This window comes from Rhinatrema bivittatum, chromosome 11, assembly GCF_901001135.1.
Source record: "Rhinatrema bivittatum chromosome 11, aRhiBiv1.1, whole genome shotgun sequence".
Lineage (NCBI taxonomy): Eukaryota > Metazoa > Chordata > Amphibia > Gymnophiona > Rhinatrematidae > Rhinatrema > Rhinatrema bivittatum.
The window spans coordinates 51916052-51934505 of NC_042625.1; the positions used below are offsets into that span (position 1 = coordinate 51916052).

The 18454-nt window shown below is 47.4% G+C and overlaps 1 protein-coding gene across 3 annotated transcripts in view; it reads right to left on the reverse strand.

Moving 5' to 3' along the window:
- Positions 1-18454, reverse strand: part of LOC115072958 (glutathione hydrolase 1 proenzyme-like) — a 184725-nt gene that overhangs the window by 12106 nt on the left and 154165 nt on the right. For all 3 annotated transcript variants that reach the window (XM_029571001.1, XM_029571002.1, XM_029571000.1), the window contains one exon: positions 14403-14515. In XM_029571001.1, the coding sequence (XP_029426861.1) occupies positions 14403-14515 (113 nt within the window). The remainder of the gene's footprint in view (positions 1-14402; positions 14516-18454) is intronic.

Genomic DNA, 18454 nt, shown 5'->3' on the forward strand with positions numbered 1-18454 from the left:
TTGAGCCCTTGACATGCGGGAAGACTTTATGCCTGCTCCAGGGCAGGCGTAAAATTTTATGGGTTAAAAAAGTGCGCCTCGGGTGCACGGGGATTTTTTGCATTGCGGGATAATAAATAATAGCTTCATCTACATGGCTTTTACATGTGTGAGCGCTATTAGCTCTGCCTTTCTTTGGATTTGCGTTTTGGATGCGCTGAACCCCTTATTGCATCAGGGGTTATGGATGAGTATCCAACCACTCGTTAAGCTGTGTGCTACGCTGGGCGAACTGTATTGCAATCGGCCCCATAGAGTTTAGGTTTCAAGGTGATGTTGTGGGAGAAGTTTGTTGTTTTCTAGCACAAGGATAACTGCTTACAAAAATGTTTGAATGTGCTAATTGGGGGGGGGGGGGGGGGGGGAGGAGGTGTCAAATTGACCTCCTGGCCTGCTCAGCTCAGCTCTCTTTCCATGCCGCTGGAGTTGAATAATCTTAAAACTACCTGAACTTACTCTAAGAAGCTTTGAATAGTTAGAATGTGCTGTGAGCTAGGGCTCATTATGTAGAAGCTTAACTCAGAGCTTCTTATTTATACAGCTCCGGGTTCCCTCCTTCCTTTCCCCCACAGCCTGGTGTCCTGCCCAGCTGCCTCTGCCAGGATTCAGACATGGTCTCCAGGAGCTTCTTTTAAATCTCCTTCACTCTGTCCTCTGCACCCTCTTATATTAGAAGGGCAGGAAAAGAGGAACTGATGGTGCCCTTAATGGGGCAACAATTCCATACTTGTAACATAATATTCTTTTTAATCCTTTCCCTGGGTTTCTTTACTGCTTTTGCAGGACCTGCACTTTAGCAGGAGAGGGGCAAGGTGTTGACATATACAACAGCTGTAAGTTAAAGCCTGCTATAATGGAGCTTGCAATCTATTGTAAGGCCATCGGGTGGCACTGTTCTGTTTGAGGGGTTTAAGTAAGAGGGGGAGAATTTTTTTTTTCTTGTTTCTTATTCTCTACATTCAGGCCGATGCAATATTGGCGCACGTTAAATGGGCATTCATAATTGAGCGCCTGCTCTCTTAACCCACGCTGATCCACCTCTCCCGGGTGCACGATTTAATATTTAAATGGGCTGTCACAGTACAAAGGAGGTGCTAGGGAAAAGTTTGCGTCCGTAGCGCCTCCTCAGCATTGGGCACCCAGGAGAGGTGGCTGTCAGCGGGTTAGGAAAACGGATGCTCAATTTTACGAGAGTCCGTTTACCTAACTTGTGCACAGCCACAGGTTAGGAAAATGGATGCTCATTAATTGAGTGTTCGTTTTCCTAACCTGACTGCCAGCAACTTTTTTTTTCCTGCTCTCCTTTTTTAGGTTCCTCTGACTTAATATCACCACAATATCAAGTTGGAGGAACTACAGAAAAGCAGAATTTCTGCTTTTTGTAAACTTTTGGGGCTCCTCAAGAATTAACGCCTGCTCTGAGGCAGGCAGTAATTTTTGAGAAATAAAAATGTGTGCATCGAGTGCACCTTTTTTTTTTTTACATCGGGGTAATAGTTTTGCGCTTGTTTGGATACGTGCTTTGGACACGCTAATCCCCTTATTGAATGAGGGGTTTTGAATGTGCGTCCAAAATGCATGTCCAAGAGCCAGAAAAGTTGTGCACTTCAGCCGAGCGCACTGTATTACATTGGCCTGCAAGTGCGGTAGTTGCTTTTCTTCAGTTCTTGTTCCTACAGGTCCATCTCTTAAGAAATGCTGCTTACTCCCCATCTCTTCTCCCGCAGAAAGAGGAAGACAGGTAACAACATCTGAAAACATTAAGAGCAGTAGTGCTATGGGCTATGAACCAGGGTTCAAGTGCTATGGGCTATGAGTCCAGGGTTCAAGTCCTGCTGTTGCTCCTTGTGACCTTGGTAAGTCACTCTACCTTCAATTGTCTCAGGTGCAAACTTAGATTGTAAACTCTCTGGGCATAGGGACATACCTTGAATGTAATCCACTTTAAAGTGCAAAAAGCTAAATATAAATAAGTCAGGAATGCAAAAATTCAAACAGAAGAAAAAATAGCAAACACTGTAAATGGGGGGACAAGATTTTTTTTTTTTTTAGATATGTTAGTGATAAAAGGAAGTGCAAAAGTGACATTGTGAGACTCAAAAGTGGAGGGGAGGAATATGTAGAGGCAGATGAGGAAAAAGCAAAATTGCTTAACAAATATTTCTGTTCAGTGTTCACTGTGGAAGGGCCTGCAGCAGACCACATAAAACAAACACAAATAAGATTGAAGTGAGGTAAACCTCAATCGATTTTCAAAACAGTGTATTTGTGAGAAGCTAATTAAAATTAAAGTAGATAAGGTGATGGGGCTGAATGGGATACATATGAGGGAAGTAAGGGAACTGGCAGCTCTGCTGGCTGACCTTTTAAATGCTTTAGAGTCTGGAGTAGTTCCAGAGGACTGAAGAGTGGCAGAAGTGGTTCCTATTCATAAAAGTGAAAGTGAGGCGGAGGCTGGGAACTACAGGCCAGTTAGTGACCTCTGTGGTGAGCAAACTCTTGGAATTACTGCTAAAAAGGAAAATTGGTTCTTACTTGCTAATTTTCGTTCCTGTAGAACCACAGATCAGTCCAGACTCCTGGGTTTTGCCTTCCCTCCAGCAGATGGAGGCAAAGAAATTTTCACAGCCATCGGCACATAAACCAGTTGCTCAGTATTATTCTGTACCCAAGCTGATACAGTAAAACAATCTCCAGCAAATTTTACAATCAACCGTTCTCGAACGAGCAGAGGAAAAAAAAACATATAACCATATACAATCTTGAAAACTTTACGGAGAAAAAGAAACCTGTGCTATTCTTCAGACAATAAAGTCAACAGACAAAAGACAGGTCGAGCGGACTCTCCAAAAGCACACACCCCCTTCGGCAGGACTCTGGACTGATCTGTGGTACTACAGGAATGAAAATTAGCAGGTAAGAGCCAATTTTCCTTTCCCTGTACATACCCATATCAGTCCAGACTCCTGGGATGTACCAAAGCTTCCCTAAACTAGGTGGGATTGTGAGCCCAGAAAATCCAATACTTGGGAGGGGAGAAGCTGGCTCTTGGATAAGTTCACTATCCAACCCAATGACTGCAAGTGACACATTACTACTTCCACCACCGCTTACCTGCACAGGTCTTGCGACTTTGCTCGAATCAGCCAGTCGTCCAGATATGGGGGCACAAGCATGCCTTCTTTCCTGAAGGCCACCACCACCGCTACCATCACCTTGGTGAAGGTCTGGGTTGCTATCGCCAAGCCGAACGGAAGGGCCTTTGACCCCGGAACCGGGAGCGAGACTGAAAGGACCTCTTAGACCCCCTTGGACTTGTCCTCTGGCAATTTGTGAATCTTATTCTCACCCAAAAGCTTTATCAGCTGATCCAAATCCTCACTAAAAAGAAGCTTGCCCTTGAATGGCAATGCTCCAAGCTGAACTTTAGAGAAAACATCAGCCAACCTTCCGCAACCAAAGAAGCCTCCTATCAGTCTGCAGAAATCATCGTTCTGGACAAAGTATGGATGAGATCATATAAGGAATCAGCACCATAAGCAACTGCATCCTCTAGACGCTCTGCCTGCTAAGACTCCAAAGGTGACATATCCGTGCGTTCTTGTAACTGTTGCACCCATCTCAGAGATGTTCGAAGCATAAAACTGCTACAGACAGCTGTCCGAATGCCCAGCACTGACACCTCAAAAATCTTTTTAAGATGCAGCTCAAGCTTCTTGTCTTGCACATCTTTCAGAGCAGTGGCCCCTGCAACTGGAATGGTAGTTCTCTTTGTAACCTCCAAAACGGAGGCATCCACCTTCAAAACCCGAAGCAGCTCCAAAGTGTCCTCAGACAGCGGATACAGTTTGTCCATAGCTCTGCTCACCTTAAGGCCAGTTTCTGGAGTATCCTACTCTCTGACCATCAACTGTTTCACTAACTTATGAAAAGGAAAAGGCTTGGCTGGACCCCGCAGGCCCGCCATCACTGGGTCCACCTCCTCATGGTCCGAATCCACATGGGATGCAGCTATGCCTAACTCTCCCAGGACATGTCAAGGGCCCAAACTGCTCCTTATGAAAAAGGCAAAGCACCTTGGGATCATTGTCCTCTATGGACGGATCCTTCTCTGCTTCATCGGATGGGTCCTGAGGACCCCGATCAGGATCGGTGTCTGAGGCGCCAACCACTGGAGGCAATTCCCCATCAGATTCATTGGAGGAAACCCCTCCAAAATTCCTGACTTCGGCACTGCTGGTGCGGGGAAAAGGCTACACGATCTTCTCCTGTATCCTTGCTTTTTTTTTTTTTTTTTAGACTTTATATAAAAATGGAAAGACACAGACAGAAAAACAAACTGGCTTAAAAAGAGGAAAGACACAGACAGATAAACAAACAGGTTTAACTGAAGAGTGGCAAAGGGATCTTCCCCAGGCTCCTGGAGGTGAGGGAACTGGTCCACCAGCTTTCACCCCCAACGGGTCGCCAAGAGCAAATTAGAGTCCCCAACCCCTGCTTGTTCATCTCTACGACCAGCAGGGATGATCCAACCAGGACCTGACAACCTCCTAGGAGAGAAATCTCTCTTTCTTTCTTTTTTTTTTTTGAGATTCAGAACTGCAGGTTTTGCACCTGCTCCATCTGCTGGAGACAGAGAAATACTGAGGGACTGCAGGTGCTACACCAGGTTATGTGTCGGTGGCTGTGAAAATTTCTCTGTCTCCATCTGCTGGAAGGAAGGCAAAACCCAAGAGTCTGGACTGATCTGGGTAAGTACAGGGAACAGAGGATAGTGCAATTTTTGGAATCCAATGGATTGCAAGATCTGAGGCAGCATGGTTTTACCAGAGATAAATCTTGTCAAACGAATCTGATCAATTTCTTTGATTGGGTGACCAGAGAGTTGGATCAAGGGAGAGCACTAGGCGTAGTGTACTTGGATTTCAGCAAGGCTTTTGACATGGTTCCGCACAGAAGACTTATAAATGCATTGTGCACTATTGGTATGGATCCTAGAGTTTATTTATTTATTTTTTTATTTATTTGTTTTTATATACCGATATTCAAACATAAGTATCACATCGGTTTACACAATAATTTAAGTGATAGTGTGACAACAGGTCATATTATCTTTACATTGTAACCTTGTAACATAGTAAAAAACTGCATCTATGTATTGCTCTAACAATTATAATATTATTACATTGAATAACAAACACAATGTAATTTTTAACATTATAATGGCTAACATAATTGTGAAAAGTATGGGCCTTTGGTTGGAGATGAATTGAGAACTCTAGTGGGTTATGTGGGTTATAGCGCTGGTTGTTTGGGGTTGGATCTCAGTGGCGAGGATTAATTGTTAGTGGGATAGGCTTTTCAGAAGAGCCAGGTTTTTAGTGCTTTCTTGATGTTTTGTGATGTCTGGAGTTTTGCTGGTAGTTTGTTCCACAGTGCGGGGCCTGCTATTGAGATTGCACGTTGTCGTGTTGGGGTGAGGTGGGCTTGTTTGATGGAGGGATAGTGAGTAGTCCAGTGTTTTTAGAGTGCAGGTTTCTTTGCGTGGTGTATGGATGAAGGGTGTCCTTTAGCCAGTCTGTTTTCTCGCTGATGATGGATTTGTGCATGAGGGTGAGGGCTTTATATTGAATTCTGTGGGTTATGGGGAGCCAGTGTAGGTCTTTTAGTATGGGGGTGATGTGTGTGGACTGACTGTGTTTGATACTGGCTGAGTGGGAGGCAACAAAGGTTAGTGGTAAATGGAGTTTTCTCTGAGGAGGGGGTTGTTACTAGTGGTTTGCCTCAGGATCAATCCTTGAACCGGTTCTTTTCAAACATTTTATGAGCGACAAAACAGAAGGGATGTCAGGAAAGGTTTGTCTTTATACCGATGATACCAAAGTCTGTAACAGGGTGGACAGCCAGGAAGGAATGGAAAACATGAGGAGGGATCTAGCCAAAGCTTGAGGAATGGTCTAAGGTCTGGCAGCTAAGATTTAATGCTAAAAATGCAGAGTAATGCATTTTAGGGTGCAAAAACCCAAGAGAAAGGTATAATATTGGAGGTGAAATTCTTCTAAGCATAAAGGAAGAGCAGGATCTGGGGGTAATTGTATCCGATGATGTTAAGGTGGCCAAACAGGTGGATAAAGTGACAGTAAAAGCCAGAAAGATGCTTGCTGCATAGGGAGAGGAATAGCAGAAAAAGGGAGGTGATATTGCCCTGTATGGGTTCCTGGTGAGACCTCACTTGGAATACTGTGCATAATTCTGAAGACCGCACCTTCAAAAAGGATATAAACAGGATGGAGTCAGTCCAGAGGGTGGCTACTAAATGGTCAGTGGTCTTTGTTGTCAAGCAGATTTAAAGATCTAAACATGTACGCCCTAGAGGAAAGGCAAGAAAGAAGAGATATGTTAGAGACCTCAAATATCTCAAAGGTTTCCATGCACAGTAGGTGAATGTTTTACATGGAAAGGAGGCTCTAGAATGAGGGTCATGAGATGAGGGTGAAAGGAGAAGATTCAGGAGTATTTTAGGCAATATTTCTTAACAAGAGAGGGTGGTATTGACATATACAACAGCCATGTAAAGCCGCTATAATGGAGCTTGCAATGTATTGGTAAGGCCACCGGGGGCACTGTTCTGTTTGATGGGTTTTAATTAAGAGGGAGAGAAATGCTTTTTTTCGTCTTGTTGCTAAACCTTTGCATTTTGTGGTAATTGCTTCCTGTTCAGTTCTTTGTCTTACTGATCCTTCTCTTAAGAGATGCTACTTACTCCCCATTTCAAGCTGTACCAAAAGCCCTATGCATAGAATAAAATCCTGCTTTATCTTCTCAAGTATGTTAGAACAAGCTCACTCTGTAATGCATGACATAGGCTTAGGCTCACCCCATTATTTTCTATCTCCCCCACCCCTTCCCAGAGCAAAAGATTAAAGTTTTCTGATGGTTAAACAAGTGTGATGGGGGAGTATGTATCAAAGCACAGCAGCAGCCAGAGAGAAGAAAGCCAGCCCAGAGTCAAAGCATATTGAATAAAGTTGATCAGAAAAATAAAGAATCTAAAGTTTAAAAGCAGGCAAAGAGACTCCCTGGGTGACACCATGAGACGAAAAAGAAGAGACCGGGCTCTAACCCCAGCCAAGGCAAGAATTAAAAAATAAAATACAGGAAAAAGTGGGTGCAGCCGGCTGACCCAGGAGGAACAGAGAAAGATGCCTGAGAGTGCAAGCCATAGTTGGTACCAGGGAGGATCCCAGGCAAAGGATGACCCCAAAATTCTGGGAGCAAGGGATAGAGATGCCCATCGGTTGGCCTGCAGAGATTCTTTTTAAGGCAGGCTGGAAGCTGGAAGGACCAGAAACCAGACATGTAATTGCCATTTTCTGCTGACCACTAGCCTCCAGACTAGCAGAGATTCCCTCTCCTGCCCAGGTTAGTTCAAAGCCTGATCTTGGTGGTGTCATCTTATTCTGAATTTATGTGGACCAGGGCGAGGCCAGTTCACGTTCCTCTCCCAGTCCCTGGGGTGGCCCTGCCCCTTCCTGGCTTTGTATAGTAGGCAGCACCACAAAGCGCATTCTGGCTCAATCTCCAGCTCCGCTCCCAAGCCCCTTGGAGTCCCTGCTCCTTTCGGCTTTTGTATAGGAGGCAGTGCCATGGAGCGCATACTGACACTGTCCTCCAGCTTGCATGCCTTCAGAACAGCAAATGTTGCTTACCTGATGTAACAGGTGTTCTCACAGGACAGCAGGATGTTAGTCCTCACAAATGGGTGACATCGAGGATGGAGCCCACCACGGAAAACTTCTGTCAAAGTTTAAACAGAACTTTGACTGGCCCCTACTGGGCATGCCCAGCAAGGCACTGACCCTGCAGCCAGCAGGGGTCTCCCTTCAGTCTGATTTTCAAAGCTACAGGCAGTGCCTAGAAAGTAAAAACAAAACAAACCCAACACCGCGGGGTGGCGGGGCGGGTTTCGTGAGGACTAACATCCTGCTGTCCTGTGAGAACACCTGTTACATCAGGTAAGCAACATTTGCTTTCTCACAGGACAAGCAGGATGGTTGTCCTCACAAATGGGTGAGTACCGAGCTGAGGATGTCCCTGACTTGCACCAAATGCACCCAACGACGTGCAACAGGCACTACAAACTGGGGTGGAATTTGGTAAAGGGCATCCGCACCCCTACCGGGAAGGTGGAAGGGTGTTGGTCCATCACGTTGGAAAAAAGGTTACGCAAGATAGATTGGGCCGAAGATGGAGTCCTGTCTTCCAGCTTTGTCCAAACAATAGTGGGCTGCAAAGGTATGGAGAGAACTCCAGGTTGCAGCCCTGCAGATGTCAGGAAGCGGCACCGATCGAAGTTGTGCCACTGACGTCGCCATGGCCCTCACAGAGTGTGCTTTCACACGGTCTTGAAAGGGAATGCCAGCTTGCTGATAGCAAAAAGAAATGCAGTCCGCCAACCAGAGGAAAGAGCCTGCTTACCCACAGGATGTCCTAACTTGTTAGGATGAAAAGAGACAAATAATTGAGTGCTCTTCTGTGAGCAACTGTACGGTCTAGATAAAAGCTAGAGCTCGTTTGCAGTCTAGGGTATGCAGAGTCTGTTCCCCGGAGTTGGAGTGGGGCCTGGGAAAAAGATAGGTAGTATGATGGATTGATTAATATGAAACTCAGAAACTACCTTAGGTAAAAATTTAGGGTGAGTGCGGAGGTACCGCCCGGTCCTGCAGGAGCTTAGTGTAAGGCGGATAGGTAACTAGGGCCTGCAATTCACTAACCCTGCGAGCTGAAGTGATAGCCAAAGGAATAACACTTTCCATGTGAGATACTTTAACTCACAGGAGTGCAGAGGTTCGAAAGGAGGTTTCATTAGACGACCAAGAACCAGGTTAAGGTCCCAAGATGGGGCCGGAGGACGTAAGGGTGGCTTCAGATGGAGCAAGCCTTTAAGAAAACGTGTTACTAGGGGTTGTACTGAAATAGGGACACCCTGTACACCTTTATGGAAGGCGGCTACCGCACTGACATGCATTCTGATAGAAGAGGTTTTTAAGACCTGATTCAGAGAGATGCCATAAATAGTCCAAGAATTTGGAGATTGGACAGGAAAGGGGATCAAGGGACTGAGAAGTGCACCATGATGTGTACCTTTTCCATTTGTATGAGTAAGACTTTCTTGTGGAAGGCTTTCGTGAAGCTATCAGGACCCGAGAAACGGAATCTGAAAGGTTGAAAGGCTGAAGGACTAACCTTTCAACATCCATGCCGTCAGGGACAAGGCTTGGAGGTTGGGATGGAGGAGGCATCCGTCGTTTTGAGTGAGCAGATGCGGGTCCTTTCCCAGAGGAATGTGCCTGCGGATGGAGAGATCCTGGAGTATTGGAAACCATACTTGGCGTGGCCAGTAAGGTGCTATCAGGATCATGGTTCCCCCGTCCTGGCGTAGCTTCACGAGAGTCTTTGACACAAGAGGAAGTGGAGGGAATGCATAGAGCAGACCGGTTGTCCCTTGAGGGAGAATGCATCCCTCGGCCGAGAGTGCTGGCTCCGAATGAGAGAGCAGTAATCGTCCACTTTGTGGTTCTGAGGGGACGCAAAGAGGTCTATGCGGGAGAACCCCACTTGTGAAACAGAGAGGTCGCTACCAGAGGATCGAGTGACCACTCGTGCGGTTGGAAGACACGGCTCAGCTGGTCTGCCAATACATTGTCTACTCCCGGCAGGTAAGTGGCCCTGAGGTACATGGAGTGGGAGAGGGCTTCCGCCCAGATCTGCGCAGCTTCCTGACACAGAAGGAAGGAGCCTGTGCCTCCCTGCTTGTTTATGTACCACATGGCCACTTGGTTGCCGTCTGGATTAAGATTATCTGATGAAAGAGATGATCTTGAAAGTGCGGAGCGCATAGCGGATTGCTCGAAGTTCCAAGAAATTGATCTGGTGTTCGGCTTCCTCGTTGGACCATAACCCTTGGGTTTGAAAGTCGTCCACATGGGCTCCCCAACCGATGTGAGAAGCGTCGGTGGTTAGGATTACTTGCGGATCCGGTGGAAGAAAGGGTAAGCCCTGAAGGAGGTTGACCTGAGTCGTCCACCAGGTTAAGGATAGGCGCAGCGCTTGTGTGACTGTGACTATGGAGGACAGAGGCTGAAAAGCTTGAATCCATTGGTGTCGTAGAGTCCATTGTGTTACTCTCATGGCTAGTCGGGTCATGGGAGTGACTTGAAACCGAGGATGCCATGTGCCCTAGGAGAATGAGGAACTGGCGAGCCGTGGCAGTGTTCTGAGACTGGAGCTGGCGAGCCAGGGATATTAGGGTGTGGACCCTCTGAAGAGGAAGGTAAGCCTTGCCTGCAAGGTGTCCAAGTCTGCTCCAATGAAGGATAAGGTTTGAGACGGGACTAAGCAAGATTTCTCGTAATTGACGAGAAACCCTAAGGAAAGGAGTGTTTGAATTGTCAATTTTAGGGAGGATTGAGCTATCTGTTGGGTGGAGGCCCTGATTAGCCAATCGTCCAGGTATGGGTAGACGTGGACACCTTCCTTCCTGAGGAATGCTGCTACCACTACGAGACATTTGGTAAGACTCGTGGGGCAGAAAGCTAGACCGAAAGGGAGGACACGGTATTGATAATGGTCGTGGCCAACTAGAAACCGCAGATATTTGCGATGGGATTGTGTGATCGCAATGTGGGTATAAGCGTGCTTGAGGTGGAGAGAGCACAGCCAATCCCCTCTTTGTAGCAGAGGGAGCAGCGCGTCTAGGGTTACCATTTTGAACTTCTCTTTTTGAAGGTATTTGTTGAGGGCTCGAAGGTCCAAAATGGGACGTAGTCCCCCCGATTTCTTTGGTATTAGGAAGTATCTGGAATAGAATCCCTTGCCTCGTTGAGAGGGAGGAACGGGTTCTATAGCATTTGATTGCAGAAGAAGAGATACTTCCTGTTGTAATTGAGCCAAATGGGTGGATAGACTCCACGCTTGAAGAGGCGGGGAGTCTGCCGGAAGAGTTATGAAGTTGAGGTGGTAACCCTGTGCGATAATTGTTAGCACCCACTGATCTGAGGTGATCTGCAACCAAGGTTGTAGAAAATGGTACAGTCGACCTCCTACAGGGATGTCCGGAAGAGGGGTTTGGCATGTGTTCCCTACAGGGGAGTCAAAGGCCAGCCGCAGGCCCAGGAGGAGGGGCTACAGTAGGCCTTTGTTTCCTAGGCTGACGCGGCTGAGGCCTAGTAGAGGATCGAGCTGGACGAGGCCTGGCCGATGGAGGGTAATAACGGCGTGGTCGAAAGAATGACTTCTTAGAGTCTTTCTTTTGCGGTTGCTTGGAGGTCAGCTCAGGTGGGACAGATGAGAGTTGTTTCAACGTCTCATGGTGGTCTTTCAACTCCGCCACAATCTGCTGAATTTGCTCTCCAAACAAATTATCGCCTAAGCAGGGTAAATCAGCAAGACGATCCTGAACCTCTGGGCGAAGGTTGGATGATTTTAACCAAGCCCAACGTCTGGCTGAGATGGCTGTGGCTGAAACTTTTGTGGAAGCATCGAATATGTCGTAGGCAGTCCTAATCTCGTGCTTCCCTGCCTCAAATCCCTTGTGAAGAAGGGCTTGAAGCTGCGGTTGGTATTGGTCTGGTAATGTGTCAGCATAGTCTTGCATCTGCTTAAGGATGGCTCTGTTGTACTGAGTCATATAAAGTTGATATGAAGCTATGCGTGAAATCAACATAGCTCCATGATAGACTTTCCGTCCAACACTATCTAGGAACTTGTTGTCCCTGGTAGGTGGGGTAGAAGAGTGTGGCTTAAGACGCTTGGCCTTCTTCTGCGCGGACTCAACCACAACAGAGCGATGATCCAGTTGAGGTTTTTGGAAACCTGGTGCTGACTGGACAAGGTAGGTGGAGTCAGCTTTTTTGTTAACTGGGGACACTGATGAAGGAGATTCCCAGTTTTTCTTGAGCAGATCCAAAAACACCTGGTGTATAGGGATGGAAGCGATGATTTTTGGAGCATCCAGAAATTGAAGGAGTTCCATCATCTGGTGTCTGTCATCAGCTTCAGATTGTAGTTGAAAAGGTACAACTTCTGACATCTCTTTCACAAAATTAATGAAAGATAGATCCTCAGGAGGAGATCTTTTTCTACTCTCTGTAGGAGATGGAGGCGAAGGCAAATCCGTGTCAGAAGATGTATCATCATCATCACCCCAGGTATCGTAGGGATCAAGTGGGGTTTGTAACCCTGATGGACCTGGCTGAGGCTCTAAAGGCATCGATGGAAACCGAGGTGGAATCGGTGCCGTAGGTGGAACCAGAAATGGCATCGATGGCTTCGGTGCTGTCGATGGAATCGGTGCCTGGCGTGGAATGGATGGAACCGAAGGATATATCGGTGGAGATATACCAGAAGGCACCGATGGAACCACCCCGGAAGGGGGAATCCGGAACGGTGTTTCTCCTGCCGATGAAAATCCAGTCGGAGACGGTGGTGTTGTCGATGGCACTGGAATCACCGATGGAAGGGCCGTCATGAGCGCCTCCATGCGGCTCAGTAGCGGTGCTAGCGCTTGTATCAACGGCTCGGTGGTCGGTTCCCTCCTCGGTGGCGAAGCCGGTGCCGGTGCCGGGGGGGGCCCTGGAACCGGTGCCGGAGACGGTGCCGATGGAGGTTGCAATTTCTTCATCGCTTTCTCGATGGCCTCCTGGACCAGCCGGTCCAGTTCTGCCCGGAGACCAGGGGTAACCATACCCGGCTCGACGGGAGAGGGAGGCTGAGGCAGGGCCGGAGGGACCACCGTAACCGGTGGGATCACGGCCCCCGCACCCCGGGAGGGTGAGGGTTTCCTCGATGCCTGCGAACGAGACGTGGAGGGTGTCCGGTCTGTTCGCGGCTTCTTTGTCGGTGGCTCGGCTTGAGCAGAGGTCGATGGCTGTGGATCCTCGACAGGCCGAGATTTGTGCCGTCGATAGCGGTGCTTTTCCTTCCGATCCCCTCGCCCATCCAGGGAAGGGACGGGAGTCGACGGCCGAGAAGCGATCGATGGTGGGCGGTCACCGGAGGGTTGACGATGATGGTACAACTTCGACGGTGCCGGTTCCGATGACGTCGATGCTATCGATGGCGTTGGGGTGGGTGCATGGAAGAGGAGCCCCATCTTCTCCATCCTGGCTTTGCGACCCTTGGGCACATTTGGTGCAAGTCAGGACATCATGGTGCAAGTCATGGTCCTTGCATGGCGTTGGGGTGGGTGCATGGAAGAGGAGCCCCATCTTCTCCATCCTGGCTTTGCGACCCTTGGGCACATTTGGTGCAAGTCAGGACATCATGGTGCAAGTCATGGTGCAAGCATGGTCCTGACTTGCACATTTGGTGCAAGTCAGGACATCATGCTCACTACCCAAACACATCACACAAACCCTGTGGGGGTCTGTGATGGACATAGTCCGGGTACAATCCGGACAACGGCGGAACCCCGTTGCCATGGCCTGAAGCCAAAATTTAGGCTGGGGATCGGTAAGTGCCAATAGGCCTCAAGGGCCAAATTCGACGGTAGTCGATGGAAAAAGGCAAAAAACTTACCGGGTTCCGTAAGATGACTAAAAATTTGTCGAAGGGAGACCCCTGAGGGGCAAATTTTCTTAGGAAATTAACTTCCAAATTCCTGTCAGGAACGTGGTTAGAGAGCTCCGTTCACCGCGTGGCAACTGCTGCGCGGAAAAAAGAAGACTGAAGGGAGACCCCTGCTGGCTGCAGGGTCAGTGCCTTGCTGGGCATGCCCAGTAGGGGCCAGTCAAAGTTCTGTTTAAACTTTGACAGAAGTTTTCCGTGGTGGGCTCCATCCTCGATGTCACCCATTTGTGAGGACAACCATCCTGCTTGTCCTGTGAGAAAAGCTTTTATCACCACCAGAATCAGGCTCTGGACCAGCTTCTGAAAAATAAATGTCCGCAGGGTGAGGAGAGGAGGGTTTTTGGGGTTTTTTTTCAATTTGGCAAGCATAGCTAGTGGGAAGTTAGTTTGGAGAAGGAACCATCTGAAATTGCTGATCCCAATTTCTAGACAGGAAAGGCTCTATCAGAATTACTGAGAATGTATTTGCTGGAGGGGGAAGAGACATGGTTCACGGGATCCAGTAACAAGCTTTGGTGATATCTGCTGGTACTTTATAGCAGAGAATAATCCACAATCTCTTCCCACCCACCCCTATTCTCACCTCGGGAATCAGAATCTTGTTTTTCACACTTAATGACCTTGAATTTTTTAATCTGGGTTTTTAAGGATTTTGACTTATGCCTGGATTTTGCATAAGGTTCTGTAATTAGTCTTTGATTAAAGGTACCATGTAAGTGACCCTTCCCACTTACCAGGGTTAATGATGTGATAATTTTCGACCCTCCGGAACCTCCTATTACCATCTTAACCTTTTTCTCTTTGTCCAGGATGATGGAAGGAGTCATGGAGGATAAAGGGCGTTTGCCTGTTGAAAGTACACACACAAGTCACCATCTCTAGCATACTATATGGTCCCAGTTCATGGTTTCTCCAGGGCCACATTCAGCTCTGATCTACCAAAGCAAAGTAGCTTTGTTCTTAGACCATACGTGTGTCGACATTCACTGCCTGTAGGCCTTGCTGAAAACCCCTGGCTCACCCTCTTATCCCAACTCTTTCTTGACAGCAAACACATGTGATCAGTTTTCTGTGCTGGTTTGGGTACTCGCCAAACTCTGAAAGCAGGGAGACAATGTTTCAGGGTTTTTAAAAAAAAAAAAAACAGCTCCAGAAGTGGGAGAAAACATTCCTGATATGCTAAATTCAATTTTCTGTGAACTTATTGGCATAAATTAGTAAATACTAAGGTGAAATTAAGGCTTACCTGATAATTTCCTTTTCTTTACTTCTGGTAGACCAGTTGAGAATATGTGGGTTATGCCCAGGATCAGTGCAAGGGTCGTAGGTGCCCTAGGCAAACATTCTGCCTCTGCCCACCCCCTTCCCCCTTCGGGTCCAAGCCCCGGCTCCGGCCCCCCTCTCTTACACCTCTTTCACCACTTAGATTCCTTGTCTCATTCCTATACACATCCTTACACAGGCTCCCTCCCTCTCTCATTAACACCATTCAGGCTGATACAGTACAACCTGAATGGTGGCGATATTAAGTCGGAGGTCCCAAAAGTGAAAAAAAAAAAAAAAAATTTAAGATGGGCCCGCGGCTTGAAAACCGATGCGCAATTTTGCTGGCGTCCGGTTTCCGAACCCGTGGTTGTCAGAAGGTTTGAGAACTGACACCGGCAAAATTGAGCGTCGGCTGTCAAACCCGCTGACAGCCGTCGCTCCTGTCCAAAAAGAGGTGCTAGGGACGCGCTAGTGTCCCTAGCGCCTCTTTTTTACCACGGGCCCTCATTTAAATAATTTTCTTTACTGCATCGCGTGCACAGGACACTGGCCTGTGCGTGCGCCGGGATAGCGGGCGCTCGCCCAGTCTCCCGTGTTTCTTTCTGTATCGGCCTGATTGTTCTCTCGTCACACACAATCCCTCTCGCTCACACACACACACAAACAGAGGCACCGCTCCTGGCCTGCCAAGACTCTGCTTCTCTTGGCACGTGAGCAGGGATGAGCGATGCTTGCCTTGCATTTATGGGACATGAACAGGATGGGTGCTGCTTGCAACTGCCGAGTCTCAGCTGCTTGCAGCTGGCCGAGTCTCTACTCCTCTCTGCCATGAATGAGATGGCTCCGCTCGCGGCCCCACATGGATGCTCTTTGCTACCCCCCTAATTGCTAGCTCCCTAGGCCCTGGTTATGCCCCTCACACAAGCAGTTGGAGGCAGAGTTTTGGATTTTTTTTATGACATCACCTTCATGGAACCAGATGCGGCCAAATATATTACAGTGGACAGCTAACTATAAATATAGCAAATTACCCAAAACTTAATCTTAAAAGCTATAACTTCTTCAAGAATATGTAAAACACCAATATAGTATTCTAAATTGACAAAACTTTACAAGTCCTATGCAATGAGAAGCACTTTTACAAAGAAATTAGTCTTAAACTTCTTTAGAGGAATAAAGCTTTCCTTCCACCCCATATTAGAATTTAATCAACCAACACAAAATAATATCATACAGCTAGCCTAGTTATTCATCCCGGTGGGTAGAAGTAAAGGAAAGGAAATGATCAGGTAAGTCTTAATTTCACCTTTCCTTTTCCTTCTATTCCATCAGGCAAGAACATATGGGAAGTACCAAAGCAATTTAGAATGGGTGGGTGGATTGTCAAAACTTGCTTTCAGACATAGCGCCAAAGTTCGCATCTTTCTCACGAGAATATCCAACCTATAATGCTTGGTAAAGGGACTTAAAGTTATCCAAGCTGCTGCTTGCAAACTGTCAATCGGACTTAGAACCGCTATTTTTGGTCCAAGAAGAGAACTGTGTTCTAGTCAAAAGGGACCTGATGCACCTTGGCATTTGTTGGCCTTGTAACAAATGTGCTGCCAGATATTGCCTCCTTTATCCATCTTGAAGATTGTTGCCTTGAAGAACAGCCTCTCCTTTAAGTGCACTACTGAACAACACAAATAAATCGATCTCATTTTCAAAATTCCTGAGTCAGCTCTAAATAACCTAGCAGGACAACCTTCTCCACATCTAAGAATTGTAATGAAAATAGCCTCTGATTTAAATGAAATGCTGAAACCACCTTTGGTAAGAAGGATGGAATAGATCTTAGCATTACCGACTCCCAAGGGTATTAGGCACCCTACGCAAAACTTACAGCCTGCCATGCCTTCCCCCATCACACCCTCCCCACACACATATTTAGAAATTATGTATTTACAATAGATTTTACATGAACAAGAACATTTAAAGTACAGTCTTCTGAGATAAAAATATCACATGCATATTTTTCAGGGCTCTCCCGACCGGCGTCGCGCGACAAAGGGGCCCGCCCCTTTGTGCGCCCCTTCGTGCAGACCCGAAGAGCAGAGCTAACCTGCAAACATACAATACAGGATCCGCAAACATCTGGAAACTGCTCCATCTCCAAACCCTCACGCTCACTCGTACAGATACCAACCAGCATTCTTCAGACGGCAACGACTGCATTCGCCCAGCATTCCTCCGACTGCATTCGCCCAGCATTCTTCCGACTGCATTCGCCCAGCATTCCTCCGACTGCATTCGCCCAGCATTCCTCCGACTGCATTCGCCCAGCATTCTTCCGACTGCATTCGCCCAGCATTCTTCCGACTGCATTCGCCCAGCATTCCTCCGACTGCATTCGCCCAGCATTCCTCCGACTGCATTCGCCCAGCATTCTTCCGACTGCATTCGCCCAGCATTCCTCCGACTGCATTCGCCCAGCATTCCTCCGACTGCATTCGCCCAGCATTCTTCCGACTGCATTCGCCCAGCATTCTTCCGACTGCATTCGCCCAGCATTCTTCTGACTGCATTCGCCCAGCATTTTTCCGACTACTACGACTGCATTCGCTCAGCAATCCTCGGAACGCAACGACAACTTCAGTCACTCAGACTTCAGCCACCTCCACCTTCTCACATTTAACATGGGAATCTTCACTATTCCCATCATCCACAACTACAACTTGAGAGCACCCAAGCCCCCCACTCCTCCCCATCATAACCGTCAGCAGAGACTTAGACCTATCCTACTGACACCGATCACCCAATTTCTTGGGCTGGCTCTCTTCTCTCTCACGCTTGTCAACGCACAATCCATCTCTAAGAAGAGTCATATACTCAATGACTTACTATCTGACGCAAACACGGACATCTGTGCCATCACAGAAACTTGGTTAAAACCCACCGACACTGCTCTAATAAATCAGCTTCCCATCCAGCATACGATCTTCTCTCTATACCCAGGCCCAAAAAAGAGGAGGTGGACTCCTCCTAGCAGCTAAAAAAACACTAGTCTGATATTGCAGACTTCTAATATCATATCCAAATATTGAATTTGGCGCTCTTCAACTCGAAACACCTGACAATCGGTCTAATTTATGCCCCCGCCTGGAGCACTGGAAACAGACACTTCATCAATAATAGAACTCACCAGCAAAACACCTAACTCTCCGAAAACACCGCCATCCTCCGGTAGAGATTTTAACTTGCACATAGATGTACAACCTCACTCCACCAACTGTAAAACTCTTCTCGCCTCTCTCAGCAACATGGGCTTCAGACAGATTGTGACAGAACCAACCCATAAAGAAGAGGTTCATGAACGTGTTGAGCCTCGTCTTCATAAAACGAGGGAATCTCACACACACCATCCCAACTGCCTTCCGGTACCGTGGACAGACCATTGTATCATATCTTCGGTATTATAAATAAAAGAGCTTCCCTCCGAAATCCAACACAATCATATCCGTCAGAAACAGTGTTCTGG